The sequence below is a fragment of the Lithobates pipiens genome, unplaced genomic scaffold, assembly GCF_037356315.1.
Source record: "Lithobates pipiens isolate NorthernLeopardFrog02 unplaced genomic scaffold, aLitPip1_a1.2 Scaffold_22, whole genome shotgun sequence".
Lineage (NCBI taxonomy): Eukaryota > Metazoa > Chordata > Amphibia > Anura > Ranidae > Lithobates > Lithobates pipiens.
The window spans coordinates 165,278,799-165,304,386 of NW_027507784.1; the positions used below are offsets into that span (position 1 = coordinate 165,278,799).

Genomic DNA, 25,588 nt, shown 5'->3' on the forward strand with positions numbered 1-25,588 from the left:
CCGAGATGGTGGAAAACCAGCCGGAACCAACCGGCTACAGCACTCCAAGACATCAGTGACAAGACCAGAAACAGAGGGTGGGACTAAATGATTTACACAAGCTATACTCTCATAGAACTTTTCCATGCCGACACACCAAAAAATAAATAGTGGTATAAAAAGTATACATCACTATTGCTGTATAATAATAAACATATACTAGTAAAAAGCTATACATAGCACATACTTCCATCCCTATTGTTATACAGCACAGTGCTTGTGCTATGTAATTTGGCCCCGTGTATCACTTGAAATACCTGGCTCATCCTGCCTAGTTCTGCCCTCTTATTTGTAAACTGACCATGGATATCATGGCTGCTGAGCCCTGACCTTGTGGTCAGTTTACCTGCCTCTGTCTGTGTCTCCTGTCTCTCTTCCATCCTCCCTTCCCTGCCTGTCAGCTCTGTGTCCGTGCACGCCCACTCCCCTCCTGCTGTTTAAGTTAGGGTTAAATTTACATTATCCCCTCGGTTGATTCATGTAGTGTCCCCTGCTTTATAAAAAAAAAATGCAGCTATATACCTGTTTACAGAATGCAGATGTGTTCCTATTGTGTAGCACAAACATGCTTCTAAGTATACTCAGTGGGGTCTCTGAAGTAACATGGAGCAATGGGAGCTGTGCCATCTGTGAGGCTTGGTAACACTTAAGAATGTGTGTGATAGTCCTAGGTTCCCAAGATATAATGTTCTAGGTTTTTGTTTGGTAGTCCTCGAGTGAAACGTAGAATTTTAAGCAAAAAATTAATTTCTACAGCAGTGATTTTACCTAGCTGAAAGATATGGTGTTCTTTACTTTGTTTTAGGAGTCCATGTGGCTCTTTAACCGGTTCCCGACCAGCGCACGCCGATGTACGTCGGCAGAATGGCACGGGCAGGCATATTGGCGTACAGGTACGTCCAATCTTAGCCTAGCAACTAGTGACGCTGATCTCTGCTCCATGTGATTGGAGCAGAGATCAGTGTTCACTAATTTAAAGCCCAGCCCCCCACAGTTAGTAACACACCCCTAGGAACACTTGACCCCTACACTGCCACCCACTGGTTAACCCCTTCACTGCCAGTGTCATTTACACAGGAGTCACTGCATTTATATAGCAGTGATTGATGTATAAATGACAATGGTGTAAAAAATGTCCGATGTGTCCGCCATAATGTTGCAGTCACAATAAAAATCACTGATCGCCGCCATTACTAGTAAAAAAAAAAAAAAAATTATAATAAAAATGCCATAAAACTATCCCCTATTTTGTAAACGCTATAACTTTTGCGCAAACCAATCAATCGCTTATTGCGATTTTTTTTTTTTTTTTTTAACAAAAATATGTAGAAGAATACGTATTACGCTTAAACTGAGGGAAACTTTTTTTATATATATTTTTGGGGCATATTTATTATAACAAAAAGTAAAAAATAATGCATTTTTTTCAAAATTGTCACTCTATTTTTGTTTATAGCGCAAAAAATAAAAACCGCAGGGGTGATCAAATACCACCAAAAGAAAGCTCTATTTGTGGGAAAAAAAGGACGTAAATTTTGTTTGGGAGCCACGTCGCATGACCGCGCAATTATCAGTTAAAGCGACGCAGTGACGAATCGCAAAAAGTGGTCTGGTCTTTGATCAGCAAAATGGTCCGGGGCTGAAGTGGTTAATAAGGTTCAGGGTTAACGCCTAAATAAAGTATCTGAAAAAGAAACTTGTAAATTTTAAAATTGCCGCTCAAAAGGTTTTGTGTGCATTTTGGTGGGGAGATTTTGAGTGCTTTTGAATTGCTCCTATGGATAGTGAGCTTAGGAACTGTGCCAAATTTTTGAAGGGTCAAGAAATGATTAGCCATAGATTTACAAGGATTAAGTTGGCCATACACTATTTTATCATACACACATTCAAGGTGGAATGCGGGAATCCTCACTGCTGTGTCATTGTATTCTGACAGCAGGGGAATATCAGAATACACTGATAAGCAGGCTGCAGCGCTGATCGAACAAATGTTTTCCAGCAAACCTGTTCAAGAGCAGTCACAGTAGATTGAAATTCATCCGGTTCAGCAGGCACGGGCCACATTTCAATCCATTTATGGCTGGTAGTTTCAAGAGCATTCAATCAGTCTATGGGCAGTTTAAAGTAAAACTATAGGCAAAATACCGTATATTTTTTTTAATTTTGGAGAGAGCAAGGGAGTGTTCTATTCCCTATCAGATTTTTTTTTCCCACCGTCTGTGTCCCATAGCCAAACAGGAAGTTAGAGGAAATCCCTGCAAATTAAGAAAATTCCCCCGGGTCACCAGAACTAGTGTCCCCATCGGAAGATTTCCCCCTCTATTACATTTCTGGGGACAACCCAAAATTTGGGATTTACTTTTACTATCACATTGATAATGGTAAGCAGGACAAATACGAGAGTGTGAATCTCCTTAACAGGGCCACAGACAGCAATAAAAACTGTCAGTCTGTGCCCAAACCCCAATGCTCCAAAACATAGAAGAGATACTCCCTGAACAGAGATGCATGCTCTTCTACTACAGTAATACCGCCGATTGCGAGTAACGCGGTTAACGAGCGTTTTGCAATACAAGCTATTGTTGTTTTTAAAATTCTGACTCTGTTGGCAAACATCTCGCAAAACGAGCTGGCTTCAAGCCTCTGGGGTGTGCAGTACCGCACGCAGTTGGCCAGAGGTGGGGGGGGGCACTGGGGAGACACAGAGCCACTCAAACAGTCGGAAACGCTCCATTCCCGAGTGAATCCGAGCAGGTCTCCAAGTGTCTCTGGCGCCCTCCACCTCTGACCACATGCGATACTGCATACAATAGAAGTCGCTGTGGAACAAATTATCTGAGTTTCCATTGATGCCTATGTGGAAACTTGCTTTGGTATACAAGTGCTTTGGATTACAAGCATTCTTCTGGAAAGAATTATGCTGGTTATCCAAGGTACCACTGTATTTGGGAAAGGACCAAAGCTGGGAGAGATCTTTGTGTCTCAAGTGTATTCACAAACTCCTGATGTCCCTGATTTGCCACTGAGGAACAAAATTAATATGGTCTTTGGTTAGGCAGGTGTTGAATATGAAAGCAATTATTTTAGCAAATATCTTTGTCTAAATCTGCCAGTGCTATGGGATGAAATATGGCCTATGTCCTCTTTGATAGCATGCATGGCTGTGAGCGAATTTTTTTCTGTTAAGTGCTTGGATTGAATAAAGGCACAAGAAGTCTGCAGGATTTTTTTTTTTTTTGCAGGTCTGCAGGTTTTTAGTTAGCAGTGAAGACATCAGGGGCATGACCAAAAACCACTACAGCGCTGACACTGTGCCCTTCCTACAGTGATAAAATGTGATATACCGGGTTAAAAAAGTATTGAAAGATACTTATTCTGGGAGGTATAGGAATAAAAATGTCAATTGGTAGAAAATGACTGACACTGGTGCTGAAAAGGCTGCTTTCATTTGTGGGCTGGAAATCCACAATCTGTAAAATAGGAAGGGAGGGGAAGAAAGCGCCAAACTGGCATAGTGTAGCACAATTTATTAGGTAAAATACCATATAAAACAAATAGAACTCACAAGCTAGTGAGGTTGAGCAAGAGGATGACAGTCCGAAGTGGATTGTAATTAGATGGGAGCTGTGTGGTAGTCCTTGGAGATTGAGAAGAGAGCCAGCTGTGGTGGGGAGCAAGATGAGCCTGGAGTCCATGCAGGGAGACGGCATCAGGCTGCCCTGTGTGGCTGTGATGGTATATACAGAAATTGGATGTCTGCCCTGTTCATACCTCCATTTGTGCGTCAGGTAATTTTTCAAGTGAGCGTATGAACCGGCGCACGCATAAGCGCAACACAGAATATGCCGGCACAATTCATAGTAGCGAGCGCTGTATCATTAACAGTGCATTCACACAGGGGCAACACGACTTCCAGCGTGACTTTGGGAGACAACTTGGACACGACTTAAGTGTGTGAATCACAGCGTGATTTGCGGCGACTTACAACATGACTTTAAGTCACCCCAGGCCAGATTTTAACTCGCAGATCCCGGCCTCCCCCCGTGTGAAATGGTAAGGGCCTACTGTTTCACCAAAATAGTGACAAAAGGGTTAAAAATGGCAGGAGACGTCTTTGACAAGTCCTTTATTAAAGTCTTCTTTCATCTTCTTCCGTCTGGTCTTCCTTTCTTCATCCTTCGGTTTCTTCATCCTTCGGTTTCTTCATCTTCTTCTTCCATCATCTTCTTCTTCCATCATCTTCTTCTTCCATCATCTTCTTCTTCCATCATCTTCTTCTTCCATCTTCTTCTTCTTCCATCTTCTTCTTCTTCCATCTTCTTCTTCTTCCATCTTCTTCTTCTTCCATCTTCTTCTTCTTCCATCTTCTTCTTCTTCCATCTTCTTCTTCTTCCATCTTCTTCTTCTTCCATCATCTTCTTCTTCCATCATCTTCTTCTTCCATCATCTTCTTCCATCTTCTTCTTCTTCCATCTTCTTCTTCTTCCATCATCATCTTCTTCCATCATCATCTTCTTCCATCATCATCTTCTTCCATCATCTTCTTCTTCCATCATCTTCTTCCTCCATCATCTTCTTCCTCCGATCCGCTTTTTCTTGCTCCGGTGTTCTCGTCCAGCAACCACTGGCCAGGGTTGTGGGGATGAGGCCCTTGTCCTCATCAACATGGGGACAAGGTGCTTTGGGGGGGGGGGGCTGCTACCCCAAAGCACCCTCCCAATGTTGAGGGCATGTGGCCTGGTACGGTTCAGGAGGGGGGGCGCTCTCTTGTCCTCCCCCTCTTTTCCTGCGGCCTGCCAGCTTGCGTGCTCGGATAAGGATCTGGTATGGATTTTGAAGGGCACAGGGTTCCCCTTAATATCCATACCAGACCTGAAGGGCCTGGTATGGAATTTCGGGGGACCCCCACGCATTTTTTTTTTCCTTCATTTTTTATTTTATTTTTTCTTAATGCTAACATGACCTGTGTGCAAATAGCCTTAAAAAAAAAAACAATAGAAGTGCAAAAAAAAAAAGTCAAGTAGAGAGGTGCGCCTGTTCAACTTATGCAAATGAACCTACGTGACTTGACATTTACTAAGATTTTGCCAGTGCAGTGAACCAGAGCACTTGAACGGGCGCAAATGCCATATGTGCAGTGCATAAAATGATCTCACGCAGTTCCAGTGTATTTGCAGGCGAAGCAGGCTTGCTCAGAGAAGTTAATATTCCGTCCTATTTTGGCCATATTTGTTACTTGGACAGTCACATCTATACTTCCTCACATCACCCCCATAATATTCGCAACTTCCAGCTCCTTTTAATACTGAGTTGAAGATGCCATGCGCCAGGACTATAGTGGCGCACAGATCGCGGCCACCCGTGCGCCGGCAACATTATAGTAAATGGTGAATTGTGCTGTGTTACAGGCGCAAATGCTTTGTAAAAAACGAAAACGGCCATTGCGTGTCGGCGTGCGCCGCTACTCATGGTGCAAATGCTTTGTAAATCAGCCCCTATGTGTCCAGCTGTGTAAGCCAATTGGGACACGTTTTAGAAGATTAACCATGCCTTCTTCATCAGTTTGATTGTTTGAAAATACCTCTGGGAATTTATAGAGCTGCTAATTATCCTCATGACATCCAGGTGAGTGAGATACATGTCCTTGAGCAATCGCCAGTATGGTGGTGCCAGGGATGTCAGCTCTTAGTATTTGCAAATAAAAATATTAAGATACTGGATTAAAGACTAATGTAGCAAACTAAATTGGTAAAATGTAACAAAATAAAACAAAGTAAAAGATAAACAATGACTCTGCGAGTCGTATGTAATCTTAAATAGAGTAGATTAAATAGCTGAACATATCGTCTTTGGGCAGACTCCAGGCTCGTCTTGCTCCCCACCACAACCAGCTCTCTTCTCCACCAAGGACTACAACGCAGCTCCCAGCTCATTACAATCCACTGCGGACTGTCATCCCCTCTCTCCCCCTCACCCATTGTGAAGCCATCGAGGCCTGTTTTATTCTGCCGTTTTTAAAGTTTTGATTACTTGGAGGATATCAAGGGAGGTGATCAGTCATGATTATGTTAAACCCATGTTAATTATGTATGAGGAACCTTAATGTGTATCCAGCTATTCTTTAAAGCTCTGTCCTATCAGCGACTGCAGTGCAGTGATAGGCGACAAATAAGCCTGGGATCTAACATTTTTTTTTATCCTTAGATTGCTGAAGAGAAAAAAAAATAAGATAACCTGATACATGTTGAGTGCTCTGTGTTTTTGTTAAGGGAGCACTTAGGAAAACTTTGGATTTCAGTGAATGGGCTTCACCAGATGGCTTGCTATACTTTCTGTCATGGTAATATTGCTGCTGACTCACTGAAGCCCAGTTTCATCAAACACCCTCCTGTCTGGTCTAATTCCTGTCAGATCAGTAAAACAAGTCATCTTTTCATAACAAACACCAAGATTTTGTATCGTTTTATTACTATTTAAAAAAAAAAAAAAAAAAAAAAAGCAAAAAGATGAATGTGCCATTTCCTCGTTCTCGTCAAAACCGCAGCACTGTGCCCAAAACACTCTTCTGATAAGTAATAGACCAAATATGTATTTCTGAATACATACATTCTTATGCCTCCAGATAAAGCAGCATGAGTCCCCTAGCTTAATACGCAAATGGTTTCTTCTCTGCAACAGTTTTTTTTTTTTATTTATTTTTTATTATATCATGATCCATGCCAACAGAATAATGGGAAAAAAACAGTGGCTATTTCATCATGTACTGTATTGAAATGGTTTTACAGCATTTTGTTAGCCAGTTTTAACACATCGATTCTGCACAATATACCTTTTCTTAGTCAGCACCTCTTGGCTGCTGTACATCTGTTATAAATGCTAAAAGCAAATGTATTTGCTGTATGTATTTGCAAGCATACTCTAAAGTTGAGAAAACGTCACACTGCCAGCATCTTCTTATACACCGCTCCTCCTGTGTCACTTATTGTAAATCAGAGTTTTACAGCCGTGGCCAGAATTGTTGGCACCCCATATTTTTTTCCTGAAAATCAAGTTTTTCTCACAGAAAAGTGTTTTGCTATACACATATTTATTCCCTTTGTGTGTATTGGAACAAAACAAAAAAAGGAGGAAAAAAAGCAAATTGGACATAATGTCACACGAAACTCCAAAAATGGGCTGGTCAAAATTTTTGGCACCCTTTCAAAATTGTGGATAAATAAGATTGTTTCAAGCATGGGATGCTCCTTTATACCTCACCTGGGGCAAGTAACAGGTGTGGGCAATATAAAAATCACACCTGAAAGCAGATAAAAAGGAGAGAAGTTCACTTAGTCTATGCATTGTGCGTCTGTGTGTGTGCCACACTAAGCATGAACAACAGAAAGAGGAGAAGAGAACTGTCTGAGGACTTGAGAACCAAATATGTGGAAAAATATCAACAATCTCAAGGTTACAAGTCCATCCGCAGAGATCTAGATTTGCCTTTGTCCACAGTGCGCAACATTATCAAGAAGTTTGCAACCCATGACACTGTAGCTAATCTCTCTGGGCATGGACGGAAGAGAAAAACTGATGAAAGGTTGCAACGCAGGATAGTCTGGATGGTGGATAAGCAGCCCCAAACAAGTTCCAAAGAAATTCAAGCTGTCATGCAGGCTCAGGAAGCATCAGTGTCAGCGCAAACTATCTGCCAACATTTAAATCAAATGAAACGCTATGGAAGGAGACCCAGGAGGACCCCACTGCTGACACAGAGACATAAAAAAGCAAGACTACAGTTTGCCAAAATGTACTTGAGTAAACCAAAATCCTTCTGGGAAAACGTCTTGTGGACAGAAGAGACCAGGATAGAGCTTTTTGGTAAAGCACATCATTCTACTGTTTACCGAAAACTGAATGAGGCCTACAAAGAAAAGCACACCGTACCTACAGTGAAATATGGTAGAGGTTCAATTATGTTTTGCTGCCTCTGGCACTGGATGCCTTGAATGTGTGCAAGGCATCATGAAATCTGAGGATTACCAAAGGCTTTTGGGTCGCACTGTAGAGCCCAGTGTCAGAAAGCTGGGTTTGCATCCCAGATCTTGGGTCTTCCAGCAGGACAATGACCCTAAACGTAAGTCAAAAAGCACCCAGAAATGGATGGCAACAAAGAGCTGGAGAGTTCAGTGGCCAGCAATCCAGATCTAAATCCCATTGAACACCTGTGGAGAGATCTTAAAATTGCTGGGAAAAGGCGCCCTTCCAATAAGATAGACCTGGAGCAGTTTGCAAAGGAAGAGTGGTCCAAACTTCTGGGTGAAATGTATAAGAAGCTTATTGATGGTTATAGGAAGCAACTGATTTCAGTTATTTTTTACAAAGGGTGTGCAACCAAAAGTTAAGGGTGCCAAGAATTTTGACCAGCCCATTTTTTTGAGTTTTGTGTGACATTATGTCCAATTAGCTTTTTTTCCTTCCTTTCCTTGTTTTGTTCCAAAGGGAATAACCCCTTACTGCTGAGCATATGCAGATGTGCGTACTTGGCTTTCGGAGGTTCTACTGGGATGATGTCCGCAGCTTTAGGCATCATCCTGGTACCGTTTTTTAGAGCCGGCGATTGACTTTCCAGCTATAACAACCGATGCAGCTAAAAGCCACCCCCCCCCCCTTCCCGCCGCTCTTACCGGGGCTCCCGTTCCATCGGGAGCCCCGATCAACAGTCCGATGCCTCCGTCGCCTAGGGACAGACTGGAATGAAGCCGTAAGCGGCAATGATGACATCGGCACATGCAAATACAGGGGATAGCTCCTAAACCGTGCATGTCCATTGTAGCTACAGGTAAGCCTTATTATAGGCTTACCTGTAGAAAAAAGCAGTTGCAAAGGGTTTACAACCACTTTAAAGCACCTGGGATGGACAGGAGTTAGAAGAGGGACCGACGGAGAACAGACACCAGTTGCAGAACCTATGCTCTGACTGCTACATCTGCAGGACAGCTTCTTCAGTTTAAAAAACCGACTCACTGGTTAGATCACGGGTAAAAAGAAAGGGGAAAAATCCTAAAAAGAAAACGAATGCAGCCATCACATCTAAGAATTGGTAGGCTGCAATATAATAAATGTTTGCCTTTAGATTTAATTTAATACTGCTTTAAATTACAGGCTGTTTTTGCAATTGGCATCCAAAAATCTAAAAAGATACACCCAGGAAGCATAATGTTAAATGCACATATAATCCTAATGGAAGGTTTTTGTTAAAATTAATGGTTTGGCAGTAGGATCTCTAATATACTAGGTAGGCACAAGGTAAAAATGCTAAACAACAAAACCAGTCATCCTATATAGCTGTATTTTTTCTGAATTGAATTGAAATCAAATTATCTGACTGCTTGACAGAAAGTTCACTATACTTCATGTATTCCTATTGTTTATAAATGAGATTCAGTATTTCATCTTCAGATCATTGGATGAATATTCTTTAGAAAGAATTGATCAATCCCTCCCTACTAGAAAGACAACATATACTTTGAACGTGTATCACAGGGAACAACTCTGGATAGCAGGCTCAGCTACAGCAAAAGTTATTCATTTTTTGAGAAAGTATAGTATATTAAAAAAAAAGTTATAGTTTTTGTGTTTTTAAACGTGCAAGAGACAGTAAAGGCAGGGAGCTTGGTGTGCTAGCTGTGCTTTTTGGCTGTTCTCTAGACGCTGGAAGCAGAGGAACATTGCGTTTCTTTTTTAGATGAGCGGTTTATGCAATTCGGTGAAATATAAAGTGTGCAGTAATAATAAAGTGATAAGAAATGGACTTTCTGTGATGGAACAAGGATTACACAGGAATGATTAGGTTGTGTGCAGTATCGCAGCCCTGGGCACTATACTAATGTTGAATTAAGTTGTCAAGTATTTAACCATTTTCTGTCCGAGTGTGAAAAAAAGGCTTGCACAGTATTTGCAGTTAGTCTGCTTTGGGCTCATTATAACTAAAGTAATCATTAATTTCACCTAATGTGATGAGTCTGAAAATGTGCAGGTGTATTAAATTCAGTCAGAGTAGGATGTCCTCAGGGATTTTAGTGGGAGATCATTATATAATTCTGCTGTTTTCATGGTCTCTGAAGACCTCTAAATGTGTTTTTAGCATAGAAATTTGATATACCCATTCTAAAAGAAAATCACGTTACAGAGCCTTATTAATAAAATAATGGCTGTGTTTCCGGTTCAGTGAACCTGTTGTAAAGAAAACAAAGGCCATATATCGCAAGTAGCTGGTCAACCAATACCAATCCCTTGCTTTTTCAGTTGGCTGTTATTAGTTTTTTTTTTGTTTTTGTTTTTTTGCATTCAGCTCTGATGTATCACGGCTAGAAAAATTCAAATTCAGTAAGAGCAGAGGTCATACTGCATGTGAGGGGCATCATTTGGGTAATATTTCTGCAAAAGAACACTGTATTAGAATAAAGCTGCAAAGAGCAAAGCATGATCCCTAAAGCCTGGTACACACTTTTTTTTACGTTTTTTTCGTTCAGCCCAGCGGCCTGAAAACGGTGGAGCTCAGGAGAAGATGTTAGTACAGCGAGCTCCCTGCTGAGCTATTGGTGTTCTGAGAGGGGGAACACCCCTCTGCCAGAATACACTGGTCAGCCCTCACAGCCATTGGCTGCCAGCGCTGATCAGATGGTGGTTTTCCAGCATGTAAGACAAAAACAATTCCGTAGCTCAACTCACCAACCAGTCTGCTGATCAACCAAATTAACCTGTATAACCGTCTGTTAAAAGCAGGGGTTTAGTTAGCACAAATTTGCAAACGCATGTGAGAGCTGCAGGGCTGCGTCATGGCACCCTGTGTTGCTTGCAGTCCTAACACTACAAATTTAGAAGTGTCTCTACAGTGGAAGCACATGCATGGAATGGATGGATGTGGGACAGATGAGCCTGGAGGCTGCCCAAGCCCCCATAAAATGTTTTCCAGCATTCCCATTCGACAGAAACTGGACAGGTTGGTGTACACATTGGCCAGTTTCAGTTGAACCACCCAATATTCATCTCATTTGTACCAGTCTTAATACTGCCATAACAACATAGTACAACATTTGTCAGAGGAGTCAGTGGAGCATAAGACCTTCTTTTGGTTCCAGCTACAATTATTTGATCTTGGCAGTCTTCAGGTGTATGAGGGCTACAGTTCATCAATGTCTCTATCACTTTCTGCTCTGTATATTCTCAATCTCGACTAAATATATTAATAAAAATACTTACTGTTACATTATATCCACTTTCTGAATAACTTTTATCAGAATGTGTTCTATTTCTGGTGTGACTTAGTATTTCCCTTTCCTTTTTTTTTCTAACCCCTGCAACAAGTGATAATGCACTTACCAACGCTTGAAAGTCTGGAGCATTTGGAAGAGTCTAGTTTGAGACTACTGTCTTATTTTTATGATCATAAATTATTCATTTATAAGAAATCTGACAGTTTGTGTGTTTTTAATTCAATCAACAGGAGGAACAAGCTGCCAAAATTAAGGCAGAGAAGATTCGAATAGCTCTCGAAAAAATTAAAGAAGCTCAAGTGAAAAAGGTGAATGCAGTGAAAAAAAATTTTTTTTTTCTTTAAACTATCAAGAGTTGGTTGCAGTGAAAAAAGTATGCTTTTAAAAAAGCTGTACATTTACAATTATTAAAAGAGGGGTGTATTTTTCTTTTTTGATTATTTTTTTTTTTTTTTGATTTGGCAATTTTCTGTAAGTTTGTATTCTGCACAATAACAATGTTTATATGGCAAAGAGACTATGGCATTGGCAACTATCTTAAATGTCTGAGCATTCACAGTTAATCCTTCAGTTCTTAGCTTCTTGTGTAAAGGCTGCCACAGCAACCTTTACCATTTTCATGTGGAGCTTGCCATTTGTGTTTCTCTTACTCATCCCCATCCAGGATGAGTAACCTTGAATACCTTTCTGCTACCTCCATGTTTGAATCCTTTTGTATGTTTTGTTTAATACTATGTGCATTGAAATTCAAGGTCTAGTATATAACATAGGACATTTTCAGTGCATAATAAGCAGGTGCATTCCTTAGCTCAAATTATATAATCAGGATATTACATTTTAAATACAGGCATACCCCACTTTTAAGTAGACAATGGGATTTCTTTACTAAAGCAATGAGCTTCTAATCCCAGCTTGTTCAATTAAGCTTTGGTGATAAAACCTGGAAGCTTTGGTTTCTATGCAGAAGTGAGCCTGATTTTGTACTTTCCAGCTATAGTAAATGAACCCCATTGTGTACTTAAAAGCGGGGTGTGCCTGTATTACTGCTATGAATCTGGGATCTATCTGTCTGAGTCTCTATATGTATGCCTATGTTTGTTTTAAAGTGAAATGCTTTTTTCCTCTTAGGGCTCTTTAACACAGATGTTGAATTCTACAGTAGCCTTAATGAGCATTAACGCACTTCTAGTGGGAATAAGCATTTTGGTTGCATTACACAGGCATTCTTGTTACTTCAGGATGCCCTGTGAGATTATTATTTATTTTAATTTTTTTTGTAAATCCAGCCTTGTACTTATTAATCTTTGATACATTGCTTTGTCTTACTTGTTTCCCACACGTGTTTCCCTTCATCACAGTTGGTAATCAGAGTGCACATGTCAGATGACAGCTCAAAGACAATGATGGTGGATGAGAGGCAAACCGTACGGCAGGTGCTGGACAATTTGATGGATAAATCTCACTGTGGATACAGCCTGGATTGGTCCCTGGTGGAAACCATTTCTGAGCTGCAGATGGGTCAGTCTCTTTATAGCTGTGAGGCATGTTAAAAGAATTTGTAAGGCTTACCAAGTAAATACAGTATTATTAAATGTATAGTGCTTTGTTTTGATTTAAATATGGCATACATTGTGTGAAGAAAAACTTAGTGATTTTAAAAGTCACGTTTCTTTTCCTATAAAAATAATAAACATGTCATACTTGCCTGCCCTGTTAGTGGATTTGCACAGAGCAGCCCGGGTCCTCCTCTTCTCCAGTCCCTCTTCTGTTCTCCTGGCCTCTCCCTCCAGTTCAGTGCCCACACAGCAAGCATCTTGACATGGAGCATTGACATTTAGACATGGAGCCCCGAACCAGCCTCACCCCCCCCCCCCTTTCTCTCTCTCTCTCTCTCTCTCTCTCTTTCTCCTGATTGGCTAGTTGACTTTGAGCGTCTTAGCCGTGCAAGATTCTCCCTCCTGATTGGCTGAGACACAGCAACGGTGCCATTGGCTGTCGCTGCTGTGTCTCCGCCAATTAGGAGGGAGAATCTTGCACAGCTAAGATACTCGTGGACAAAGAGGGACTTCAGGTAAGTGTTTGTTAGGGGGGCTGCTGCACATAGAATGCATGAAGATAAAAAGATAAAAAAACCTTCTGCCTTTACAACCCATTTAAGGCCGCAGAATGCCTTTTTTGGTTGTGCAGGTTGTTCGAATTGTGTATTAATGTCATTCCAGCTCTAGATTGTACACTGAATTTCAATGATCACATATTGTGAATTTATCTATTTTTCACCTTAAGGGCCAGTTCACACTGCAGGCGATGCGAGGCGACACAGACTTGCCTCGCCGCGACCTGCCGCGACCTCAGCGGCAACTTGCAGATGACTTCTGTATAGAAGTCAATGCAAGTCGCCCCGAGGTCGCCCAGAAGTAGTACAGGAACCTTTTTTCTGAGTCGGAGCGACACGAGTCGCTCCTCTCAGAACGGTTCGATTGTACAGAACGGGGGCGACTTGCCAGAGCGAGGCGAGTCGTGTCGCCTCGCATCGCCCGCAGTGTGAACCGGCTCTAAAGCATTTCTTGATACAGCTTTCACATTTTAAAGATTTGCCCTACCATGTTTTTATTACATATAAATATTTAGATCATTCACTAGAGGCAGCTCTGCATTTCAGTGCAGTCTGATTTTATTTTATTTTTTTAACAGTTAAAGTCATTCTAAAGGAAATAATAATTTAAAAAAAAACAAACGTTGTACTTTCGTGCTCTGTGTAGTCCTGATCTTATTTCTGGGTCCCCTGCTGGCGTTCCTGGCTCCTTCCCCCTGCCTGATGTCCCCAATAGCAAGCCTCTTTTTTACTGGCTGTGATTGCCAGCAGCAGCCATTGACTCCCGCTGCTGTGTGAGCCGATAAGGAGACAGACCTGGGAGAACTGCTGCTCTTGTGCACAGCGCTGGATCCAGACACAGAGCTGCACCCAGAATGTTTTTAATGTTAATGCATAGAATGCATTATATAAAGAGAGGTGTGCTCATCTCCAGAGTTCTTATTAAAGCGGCATTTAACTCAAAAGCAAAATTGGAATATATATTGCAGCTTACCAATCATTAGATGCGGCTGCATTAGTTTTCCTTTTCTAGGCTTTGTTCCCTCTCTTGTTACCTGGTGATCTGGCCAGTAACACATCTCCTGTAGTAGCAGATTAAAATACATTAACAAATTGAAGCCAAACTCCAGATCACACTTTTTATAATTTGTTACAGCAAACAGTTTTTTCCTTTTGCGATAGTGGTTTTACATAAAAGCTGATCCATGTAAACACCCCTGCCAGTGGTAAATGGTTTGTTTCTTCCCTGTAAACTGATGCATCTGGAGGAGAGCTTGTTCTTGTGAAAAACAGACCTACTGGTCAGATGAAAATATTAAAAAAAAGGTTTAAAAAACAAAACAAACGAATGCAGCTATCACATCTAAAAATTGGTAAGTTGCAATTGAGTTTTATTCAAAAAGTGGTATTCTCCTTCTTAAAATTTGCAGTAAAGTTTTTTGTTTGTTTTTTTGCAATTCAAAAAAATACTGCATGTGAAATTTCATCTAAATATGCAGTATTTTATCTCATGCAATATTCAGTGGGATGGCTACAGTGGAGAAGAATTGGAACCCCTGTCAGTTTTTATTGCTAATAAAGAGGTAAAATGGTTTAAACTTTAGAAATATGCCTACTAAGTCAGTGTGGTTCCTGAAGCATATGTATTAACCACTTTGCTGCACGATGGCTGCCGCGACCCACTGATCGTTCACAGGAGAGACAGATCAGCCGCCTGCCTGTGTAACCAAGGCAAACGGCGGATCTATCAGGAAGGGAAAGAGAGATCTTGTGATTCAGCAAAGCTAAATCACGGATCTCTTTTCCTTCAGTGTGACACTGTCCCACACAGTTTATAAGCACCTCCGTAGGGAACATTTACTCTTTGATCGCCCCTGGGGTTAACCCCTTCCCTGCCAGTGCCATTTATACAGTAATCAGTGCATTTTATAACACTGATCACTGTATTTGTGTCACTGGTTCCCAAAAAGTGTCAGATTTGTCCGCCGCAATGTCGCAGTCCCGCTAAAAATCACAGATCGCTGCCATTACCAGTCAAAAATAAAAAATAAATGTCCCTAACTCTATCCTGTAGTTTGTAGTCGCTATAACTTTTGTGCAAACCAATCAATATGCTTATTGTGATTTTCTTTACCAAAATTATCTAGAGGAATATATATTGGCCTAAATTGATCATCTTTTTTTGGGGGGGGGGGGGGGGCATATGTATTATAGCAGAAAGTAAACAATGTTGGTCTTTTTTTCAAAATTTGCGTTTTTTTTTTGTTTATAGAGCAAAAAATAAAAAGTACAGAGGCGATCAGATACCACAAAAAGAAAAAAGCTCTATTTGTGGGAAAAAAAGGACATTGATTTTATTTGGGTACAGTGTCGCATGACCACGCAATTGTCAGTTAAAGCGACGCAGTGCCATGTCACAAAAAATGGCCTGGTCAGGAACTGGGTAAAACCTTTCAGAGTTGAACTTGTTAAAATGTCAGGTTTCTGTGATGTAAAAAAATGAGACAAAGGTAAATGATTTCAGAACTTTTTCCACCTTTAGTGCTAGTTCACACCAGTTCCATGCGCTTTTTATTTCAGCAAAAATGCATGCAGTGCTTTCAATGTATTTCAATGGCTCAAGTTCACACCAGTGCAGTCCGTTTCCGGTGTGGAAAAAAAGTAGAGCATGCTGCATTTTTTTATTTTTTTTTGCACAAAACTGTACTGGAACCTAGCGATCCGCAATGTATGAGTGCATTTTGTGGTGTGAACTGGCCCTAAAAATGTATGCACAGTGTTTTCAATGTATTCCAATAGCTCTAGTTCACACCAGTGCAGTCAGTTTCCGCTGCAGAAATTGACCAGAAACTGGAACTGACTGCATTGGTGTGAACTAGAGCAATTGGAATACATGGAAAACACTGTGCATGCATTTTTAGTGCAGAAAAAAAGCTTGGAACTGCATCTGGTGTGAACTGGTCCTTACCCTGGGTTCACACTGATGCCATGCAGGAAGCAGCGCAATTACAACGCCGGTTCCCACATCTCTCCTCTCCCACAGGCAGTTCACACTGCCTTGTGCGAACCGCTGTGAGTTACATTAACAAAGTTAACGATGCGAACTGTGAACTCGCACAGGAATTGGATCGGATAGGTGATAACACCCAAGCGATCCGATTCTAGTGCGGGGACAAACAAGTCCCTGCACAATTGTGTGTGCAAATCCAATGCGAGTTCAGCCATACAGTTGTGAGATCGCATGTGATCGCTACCTGTACTTTTTTTTTTTTTTTTTTTTTTTTTTTTTTGCGTTTTGGATGGAGTTAGGGAGGGTTAATCCCTGTCAGTTTTATTTTAGTTGTTTCTGCTGCCTGTGTCTCATTGGACGATTTCCCCTCTTACTTTTCTGGGGACATCCCAAAATTTGTGATTTTTCTTTTACTTTCAATGATAATGGTAAACAGGGCAAGTTTAGTTATACTTTAGGTTTCTATGCATTACTGTTGAGAGCACTGATTTAAAAAGGCAGAGACTACTCCAAATTGGCTGTTATATTTTTAGAGTGCTTAAATTCCATATGCCTGGACCACTACTTAATTACCGCATACATTTAATTATTTATTTCCTTCTGTGAATTGAATTTAACCCCTTTTCATGCTGTATTTACTGACAGTTTTGAAGTAGATGCCGCAAAACGGTATAGTAAATTGACAATTTCAGGATCGCATGTGATATTTACATGTGTCCGGACACCAAAATACCGCATGCAAGATGCTTTTGTGAATGGAGCCCAACATGATAAATGTTTGCTTTCGGTTTTGGAAAAGCTTTAATTTGGTTCTAAAGGCTGATGTTTTTTTACCTTAATGCATCCACTTTATTAGGAGAAAAAAACTTTCTTTTGCCAGCCCACCTTATACTTAAACCTAATCTCGATCCAGCAATCTCAGTGATCTCTCCCTCATTGGCTCAGACACAGCAGGGCAGCCATTGGCTCCTGCTGCTGTCAATCACAGCCAGTAAGGAGGGAGCAGAGGGTGGGGCCAAGTGCATCTTAGAGCAGGGGCAAGCAGGTACGAGTGCCTCCATAGCAATTGGTTTGCTATGTGGGCACTTGGGGGAGGAGCACTGGAAAGGAACCTGAGTAGAGAAAGATTGGGGCTGCTGTGTGTAAAACTATTGCACAGAGCAGGTAAGTATGACATGTTTAACCACTTCACAAAAATTGCCGTAACTGTACGTCGGTACTTTGACGCTAAATACCGTTGTTATGGCAGCAGCTAGCTGCCATAACCCCGTTATTTTCAGCAACAGAGTGAGATTCTCTTTAGGATAAAAGTGGTCTCTGCGGTGGATTCGCAGCGAGATCACTTTTATCGGGGGGAGAGGGCGCCTCCACCTCGCTTCGGTTGTCTCCACTGTCGGTAGTGATGGCGACTATTGCGTCCTTTCCCCTCTTTGCCTGGATGCCGAGTGAGGGAAAGATGGCCCCCACTCAGTTCCATTACATTAGATGGTCCTAAAGGGTTTTTTTTTTTTTTTTCAAAAAAAATAATTGTTACTTTTTTTTTATTTTTTTTATTTTTTTTAAGTGTAAATGTGAGATCTGAGATCTTTTTGACCCCAGATTTCACATTTAAGAGATCCTGTCATGCTTTTTTCCTATTACAAGAGATGTTTACATTCCTTGTAATAGGAATAAAAGTGATCCAACCTTTTTTTTTTTTGAAAGGACAGTGTAAAAATAAAAAATAAAATAAATGAGGAAAAAACTAAAAATTTAAAGCACCCTGTCTGGCCGAGCTCACGTGCTGAAGCAAACGCATACGTAAGCCACGCCCGCATATGAAAACGTGAAAAAGTGTTCAAAATACACATGTGAGGTATCACTGCAATCGTTGGAGTGAGAGTAACATTTCTAGCCCTAGGCTTCATCTGTAACTCAAAACTGATAACCTGTAGAAATGTTTAAACATCGCCAATGGAGATTTTTAAGTTCCAAAGTTTGCCTCCATTCCACCAGCGGGCGCAGTTTTTAAGAGTGACATGTTGGGTATCAATTTGCTCGGCGTAACATTATCTTTCACAAAATAGAAAAAATTCGGCTAACTTTAAGGTTTTATTTTTTAATTTAGAAAAGTGTACTTTTTCAAATAAAATTGCACTTGTAAGACCTCTGCGCAAATACGTTGTGACATAAAGTATTGAAATGACTGGCATTTTATTTTTTAGGGTGTCTGAAAAAAAAAAAAAAATATAATGTTTGGCGGTTCTAAATCATTTTCTAGAAAAAGTGATTTTAACTTGTAAACAAGTCTCAAAAAGTGGCTTGGTCCTTAAGTGGTTAAAAGGATTGCTTGCAGTCACTTTAACCACTTCTGCTATAGAGCATTTTTTAACCCTTTTGCTGCCAGAGCCGTTTTTGTGTTTTTTTGCACGCATGTTCAAAAAATCATTTTAGTCCTGAAGATTACACAAAACCCACAAATATTATATATTTTCTGAAAGCAGACACCCTAGAGAATAAAATAGTGGTAGTTCCAATTTTTTATGTCACACAATATTACCGCAAGGCTCTAGGAAATGCAAAATTTCAATAAAAAACACACAAACGTGAATCTTAGGGCAAACAAATGCAATAAATTAGCCACATTTTAGGTAAAATTTTAAAAAAGAGGTTACACGAGTAAATACCCACCATGCCAAACATTTAAATTTTTGTGCACCCGTGAAATGGCGTCAAACTTTAGTACCCTATATTTTCTTTAGGCAACGCTTCAAAAGCCCCCCATGGGTATCAGTTTAGTGTTACGGAGGGAGTCTTGTGTTAGAATTATTGCTCTTACTCTAGTGTGTGTGGTGATATGTAACGTGTATCGCAATCAATGTTCTCATGCGTAGGCGACAGGTTCTCTTTATTGAGATATTCAGGGTCTAAAATACCCTGCATGTCTCCCCTATGCTCCAATAAATGTTTTGCAATGCAGATGGCATCGCAAAACATTATTTCCTGGCTGAGCTAGCCGGTGACGCAGAGGGCTTGACCTGGGAGTAACGTCAGAGATGGTGCTTTCTGGGCCACAAGAAGAAGGGGAGGAAAGTGGACCTGCGTTTTCTCTTCTCCTTCCCTTCCAGCCACCGGCACCCGCCATGGAGTTCCCGATATATGGACCTGGCAGCGAAAGGATTACATTTATTTTGGTTACATGTGAAAATCTTTTGGCTATAAAAATGAGGGTGCCTTGACTAAATGGATACCAAACATGCAAATTTAAAATTGCATGCGCCCATGATGTCGCAAAAAACAAAAGTACCCCAAAATTTCCATAGGAGTAAAGGTTTTTAATCTGTTTAGAGTTAACCATAGATGATGGCGTTAGTATTATTGATCTCACGCTGACGTTTGCAGTGCTACGTTTGCAGGGCAACAGGGGCTATGTTTAAAATTGTTTTATAATTTTTTTTTTTTTATGTACCTGTCCTTTTATTATTCAGTGCAGAGGAGATGAAGGAATAAATGTTCTTCGGTCTCTTGAAACTGGTGGATATGGTCAGGGAGCAGGAGACAGTGCCTCCCGCACTGTGAAAGTTATCCAGCAGATTTACAGATCGCTTTCACTTTACAGCTGGCAGCTGACTGAGGAAAATGGGAACAGGCTCATGGCTGCTACTGTGGCCATCAGCTTGTGCTTAAAACAGAGTTTCACAAAACTTCTGCAGCTGCTGACTTTTAATATTAGAACGCTTGCCTGCCCAGGGTGACCGCAATGTCCTCACCCGAAGCCGATCTGTCCCTCGGCTCCTGGGTGGAGGCGCCAGCATCTTCGGTAAGGGAATCGGGAAGTGAAACCTTGCAAAGGGGCCAAAACCTCTGTAACAAGCAAATAAATGAATACTAGTGTAATAGCACTAGTAGCAGACCGTTTTAGCTTTCCAAAATTCTGACTATTACATTGTTTTTCAATGCAATAACTAACTGGAATTGAACATGATTGAAGCAAGGCTCTGAAATAGTTGCATATATATCTGTAGCTATTAAAGAATCATGCATTATTGTTCTTAAGATCATACAAACAAAGAAACTATTTCTGTTCTCCAAATAAATTCTCTCAATTATGCTCACAATCCATGAAATATGTAATTAGCAAAAATACAGGAAAATGGTGCCAAGTCGCCTACTGTTCAATATATCAGCTTAATGCAGCTCTTCAGATTTACTGTTAATCCACTTCCCCTGCGGAATATATTGCAGTTGGAATGATGAATACCTTATTAATTTGTCTTTTTTCTTCACATGAGCACAAAGGATATTTCTAATGGCACACCACAAAAAATATTATTCATGTGTGAGGTTGACATCACAAATGCACATTATTTTAATACGAACTACCTTATTTCATTGATCATTATAAAGGTGTTACTAAAAGAAGATTGTCCTCATCAAAGAAAACTTCAGTTGATTTATTACTTGGCCAATTAAAGAAACATAACTGGCCCACAACCAAATGGTTTTAGGACTGCAGCTATTTTCTTAAGTGATAATATACTGTAGAGTGTGTGTATATAGACTGTTAAATTCTTGCATGTTTTCAGCCTCTGATACCTGCAAAACATTTTGAGATTGTGCTCTACACTTAGATGAATTAACCAACATGGAACCTTTGATCTTTCTACAGAGCGTATTTTTGAAGACCATGAAAATCTAGTTGAGAACCTGTTGAACTGGACCCGGGATAGCCAAAACAAGCTGATGTTTGTGGAACGCATTGAAAAATACGCATTGTTCAAAAATCCACAAGTGAGAATATCTTTAATTTATAGCTAAAAAACTATTTTAGAGATGGATATGGTAACTATAATGGCAAACACAATTGTTTGATCAAACACTTTGTTTCTGTGACATATATTTAGAAAAAGCTTGTGATTTTCACAACTTTGCTTTCCTGAAATTGTTTATTGCCTGGCTCTCATACTGATACTCTGGATGCAAAACTTTTGTAAGCCACTAACCAGAGCAGGTATGCAGATCAAATAAAATGCCAGCATGCTTTGTCGAGGCTAGTGACTATGAAGGTATTGAAGCCATAGATTGATTACTATTATCAATTTTTTCTGCCAGAGACTTATAGGAGAAGAATGGCCAAAGCTTTTTTCATTCTGCACTCCTATGACCTGTTTTCAGCCGCCAGTGGGCTGAAGCCTGATGTTGGCTAATGTTACAGAGCCAGTCCAGGCTCTAGAAAAGATTCTGACCATATGGTTGGGATCCACCTAGAAGCCTGGATCCACTGAGAGCCCGAGCCAGCCCCTCCACAGCGCAGAACTCCAGTGAGAGCTGAAGAGGCATGCAGAGAGCTGCTGACTGTTACAGCTCTCTGCTCAGAGTGGAGGGGGAGAACTGAGCGATCATCTGTGTTTGATCACTCCGTTCTTACTGCAGAGCCGGTGGGGGACAGATGCAGCTTCAGATCGATTGAGTGTGATAAGGTGAGTATAATTTTTTTTTTTTTTTAATCCTGAACTTCTCTTTGGTTAATGGTTACTTTTTGAGAATTTTTCGATGCTGGTTGCCTGGACACCATATGCAACCCAAATAGCAGCAGTGTGCTTTGGGTTTTTACCCAGACAGTGACTAAACGGACCTAATATCACCACTGTCTTCCATTACATTCACTTTCCATCTGGTTCTGAGTGAGTTGACATGTCATCTTTTGCTATTTACATTACCTATTCTGCTGCACCTAAATCGGTGCCCCCTGGTGTTCTCAGCTGTTTACAGGTTTACATTTGCCAGTCCTGTGTGTATGCCTTGCATTTGCTGTGACCTGGACCTATGATCGCTGATGAGCATATTTTTACTGATTTTGTCTGCGGTGCCATTTGTTGTTTTTTTAATAAATGTGTGATATCCACTACTCTTAGACTATGCACTCAGTTGTGTTTTATCTTTTATTAAAAATGCAATACATTAATTATTTTTTGTGATTGCATAATCTCTGTACTCCTCTTCATAAGAAGCTCAGAGAGATGGAGATGGGGAAACACCGGGGCGCTGATATTCCCTGTAAATGGTTGGCATTAAGGCACAAGTATGACCATTGAAGGACAGGCAGGGAGTGCTCCTAGCACAGCCAGAACATTTACCACATTATGATGGATGTGCTCTCATGCCTAGCTGGTCAATTTGAAAAAGAAAAGGGGGAACTGGCAGGATAACCAGCTATTTTTACACAAATGAAGCAATACGAAGAGAACAGGATACTTTTTAACACAATACATCATACACAGACACCTATAAGAAATATGAAATGTTGGAGTAACATTCTTTAAGGGTTAGGTTGAGGGTTAATGGTAACATGGCATAGGTTAGGGGTTAAGTGTGAGCCTGCAAAGAATTGTGTGGTTGTGCCCTACTGTAGTGGATTGTTTGGGACTTGCAGTTAAAGGAGTTTCCGGACTTTTGCTTATTCTCAGTGGTGAGGTCTCCATGGCTTAAACCACCAGTGCTGAGAGCAATCCGCACCAAAACTAGTTTACTGCTGTTTGATGCATCTCCTGTGTAAATAATTAATTTCAACTATCTCATGACATGTTTGTTAAAAACCAGAAGCCTCATTAAGTCCTTGCAGACTGCTGACATCAAAACTGTCTTGTGTCACAGAGATGCCTCGTTTTTGAAGTGTTAAAATAAATGAAGCCTAAAAGACAGGACAGAGTGCATATTCTAGCAGACCAATTACAGCATTTTCACTACAAATCAGTTTGAGATGCTCATGGGCCTGAATCTACTAATTGCATTGACAGCTGTGTTGTCTGCAGCTACACAGCTCAATATTCTAGAGGTTGTGCACATATATCTTTGTGATACAGCAGTTTTTATGGCATTTTGTGATTTCTGTTGTGCTAGAACAACAACTCCACTTACAGGAAATAGAAGCATCTTGTGAAAGCGTTTTACAAGACCTGAGCAACAAAACTGCTACAATGCATCATAAAGTAGAGGTCAAACAGAAAACTTTTTTATAGCTGTTATTTTGGGTTTCACACTAATTTTAGTAATGCACTAAAATTCAAAGGTTATTAAAGTGGCCCACTTCTAGACTCCTTTATCACTGGAATTCTTTAATAATTCTGCTCACAAGGCTTGAGCACTGAGCTTCAGAACAATGTTTGGGCCTGTCACATTCTCCTCTGTGACTGCAAGGGACAGAAAAACATTGGCAAATTGTTTTTTAGGCTGCATAGTTTCATTGGTTGATCGCATAATAATGGCTTTTCTAAATTTAAAGCCCAGTACACTCTGCGTGTTTTTTTTTTTTTTTTTGTTTAACTCCTCGGGCTGAATAAAAAAAAAACTGACACATCAACATACCAACGCAAGTTTATTATACATACAGTATGTATATATGTGCGTGTGTATATTTTATTTATTTCAGGTACTTGTATAGCGCCGTCCATTTACGCAGCACTTTACATATACATTGTACATTCACATCAGTCCCTACCCTCAAGAAGCTTACAACCTAAGGTCCCTAACACACGTTCATACATATACTAGGGCTAATTTTGACAGGATCCATTTACCCTACAAGCATGTCTGGGAGGAGACCGGAGTACCTGGAGGAAACCCATGCAGGCACAGGGAGAAAATGCAAACTCCAGGCAGATGGTGTTGTGTGTGTGTGTGTGTGTGTGTGTATATATATCTATATATCTATCTATAATATACAGATACTGTATCTCACAAAAGTGAGTACACCTCTCAAATTTTTAAAAATATTTTATTATATCTTTTCGTGTGGCAACACTGAAGAAATTACACTTTGCTACAATGTAAAGTAGTGAGTGCCCAGCTTGTATAACTATGTAAATTTGCTGCCCCCTCAAAATAACTCAACACACAGCCATTAACGTTTAAACTGCTGGCAACAAAAGTGAGTACACCCCTAAGTGAAAATTTCTAAATTGGGCACAATTAGCCATTTTCCCTCCCCGGGAGTATCATGGTCTGGGTCTGCATGAGTGCTGCTGGCACTGAGGAGCTACAGTTCATTGAGGGAGCCATGAATGCCAATATGTACTGTGACGTACTGAAGCAGAGCATGATCCCCCTCCTTTCCGAGACTGGGCCGCAAGGCAGTATTCCAACATAACGACCCGAAACACTCCTCCAAGACGACCACTGCCTTGCTAAAGAAGCTGAGGGTAAAGGTGATGGACTGGCCAAGCATGTCTCCAGACCTAAATCCTATTTAGCAGCTGTGGGGCATCCTCAAACGGAAGGTGGAAGAGCGCAAGGTCTATAACATCCACCATCTCTGTGATATGGAGGAGTGGAAGAGGACTCCAGTGGCAACCTGTGAAGCTATGGTGAACTCCATGCTCAAGAGGGTTAAGGTTGCTGGAAAATAATGGTGCCCATACAAAATATTGACACTTTGGGCCCAAGTTGGACATTTACACTTAGGGGTGTACTCACTTTTGTCGCCAGCGGTTTAGACAGGGCTGTGTTTTTATAATGGCTGTGTTATTTTGTGGGGACAGCAAATTTACACTGTTTTACAACTGTACACTCACTACTTTACATTGTAGCAAAGTGTAATTTCTTCAGTGTTGTCGCATTAAAAGGTATAATAAAATATATACAAAAATTTGAGATACTGTGCGTGTGTGTGTGTGTGCGTGTGTGTGTGTGTGTGTGTGTATGTATATATATTGTGTGTATGTACACATGAGATGACCACTGGTATCATGGTATATTAGTAATAATAGCAGTTTCCTAATGCAAGTAATTAATTGCTTGCTATATAGGAATGTATAGAAAAATAAATAAATGAAAAAATTGTGTAAGGAATATATATACAAAACATTTTAAGGTTTCTCAGCATGTCCCTTCGACAAAAGCTAGTCTTTAGACTGGCTTCTGTCGGACAGACAGCTGTACACACTAAAAATCAGGCGGATCCTGCTGTACCAAACGTAACATTTTATATGTATTTTACTCTAAGGGCCCTTTCACATGGGGCGGATCCACTCAGTGGACTCCGCTAGCTCAGTGGGTGATCATTCTGTTTATCCTTGCTGAGCAGGCAAATTACAGGTTCATCTCTGCTCACTGTGCAGGGATGGACCTGTCAGAGCCCCGCTGTTCCCTATGGGAAGATCGGATAAAAACGGACAGCATGTCTGTTTTTATCCGATCCGCTGGACGGAAGGC

At 40.7% G+C, this 25,588-nt stretch overlaps 1 protein-coding gene across 10 annotated transcripts in view; it reads left to right on the forward strand.

Moving 5' to 3' along the window:
* The window catches only part of RAPH1 (Ras association (RalGDS/AF-6) and pleckstrin homology domains 1), a 257,631-nt gene that overhangs the window by 182,846 nt on the left and 49,197 nt on the right, over positions 1 to 25,588 (forward strand). For all 10 annotated transcript variants that reach the window (XM_077448539.1, XM_077448530.1, XM_077448532.1 and 7 more), the window contains 3 exons: positions 11,528 to 11,605; positions 12,656 to 12,815; positions 21,048 to 21,169. In XM_077448539.1, the coding sequence (XP_077304665.1) occupies positions 11,528 to 11,605; positions 12,656 to 12,815; positions 21,048 to 21,169 (360 nt within the window). The remainder of the gene's footprint in view (positions 1 to 11,527; positions 11,606 to 12,655; positions 12,816 to 21,047; positions 21,170 to 25,588) is intronic.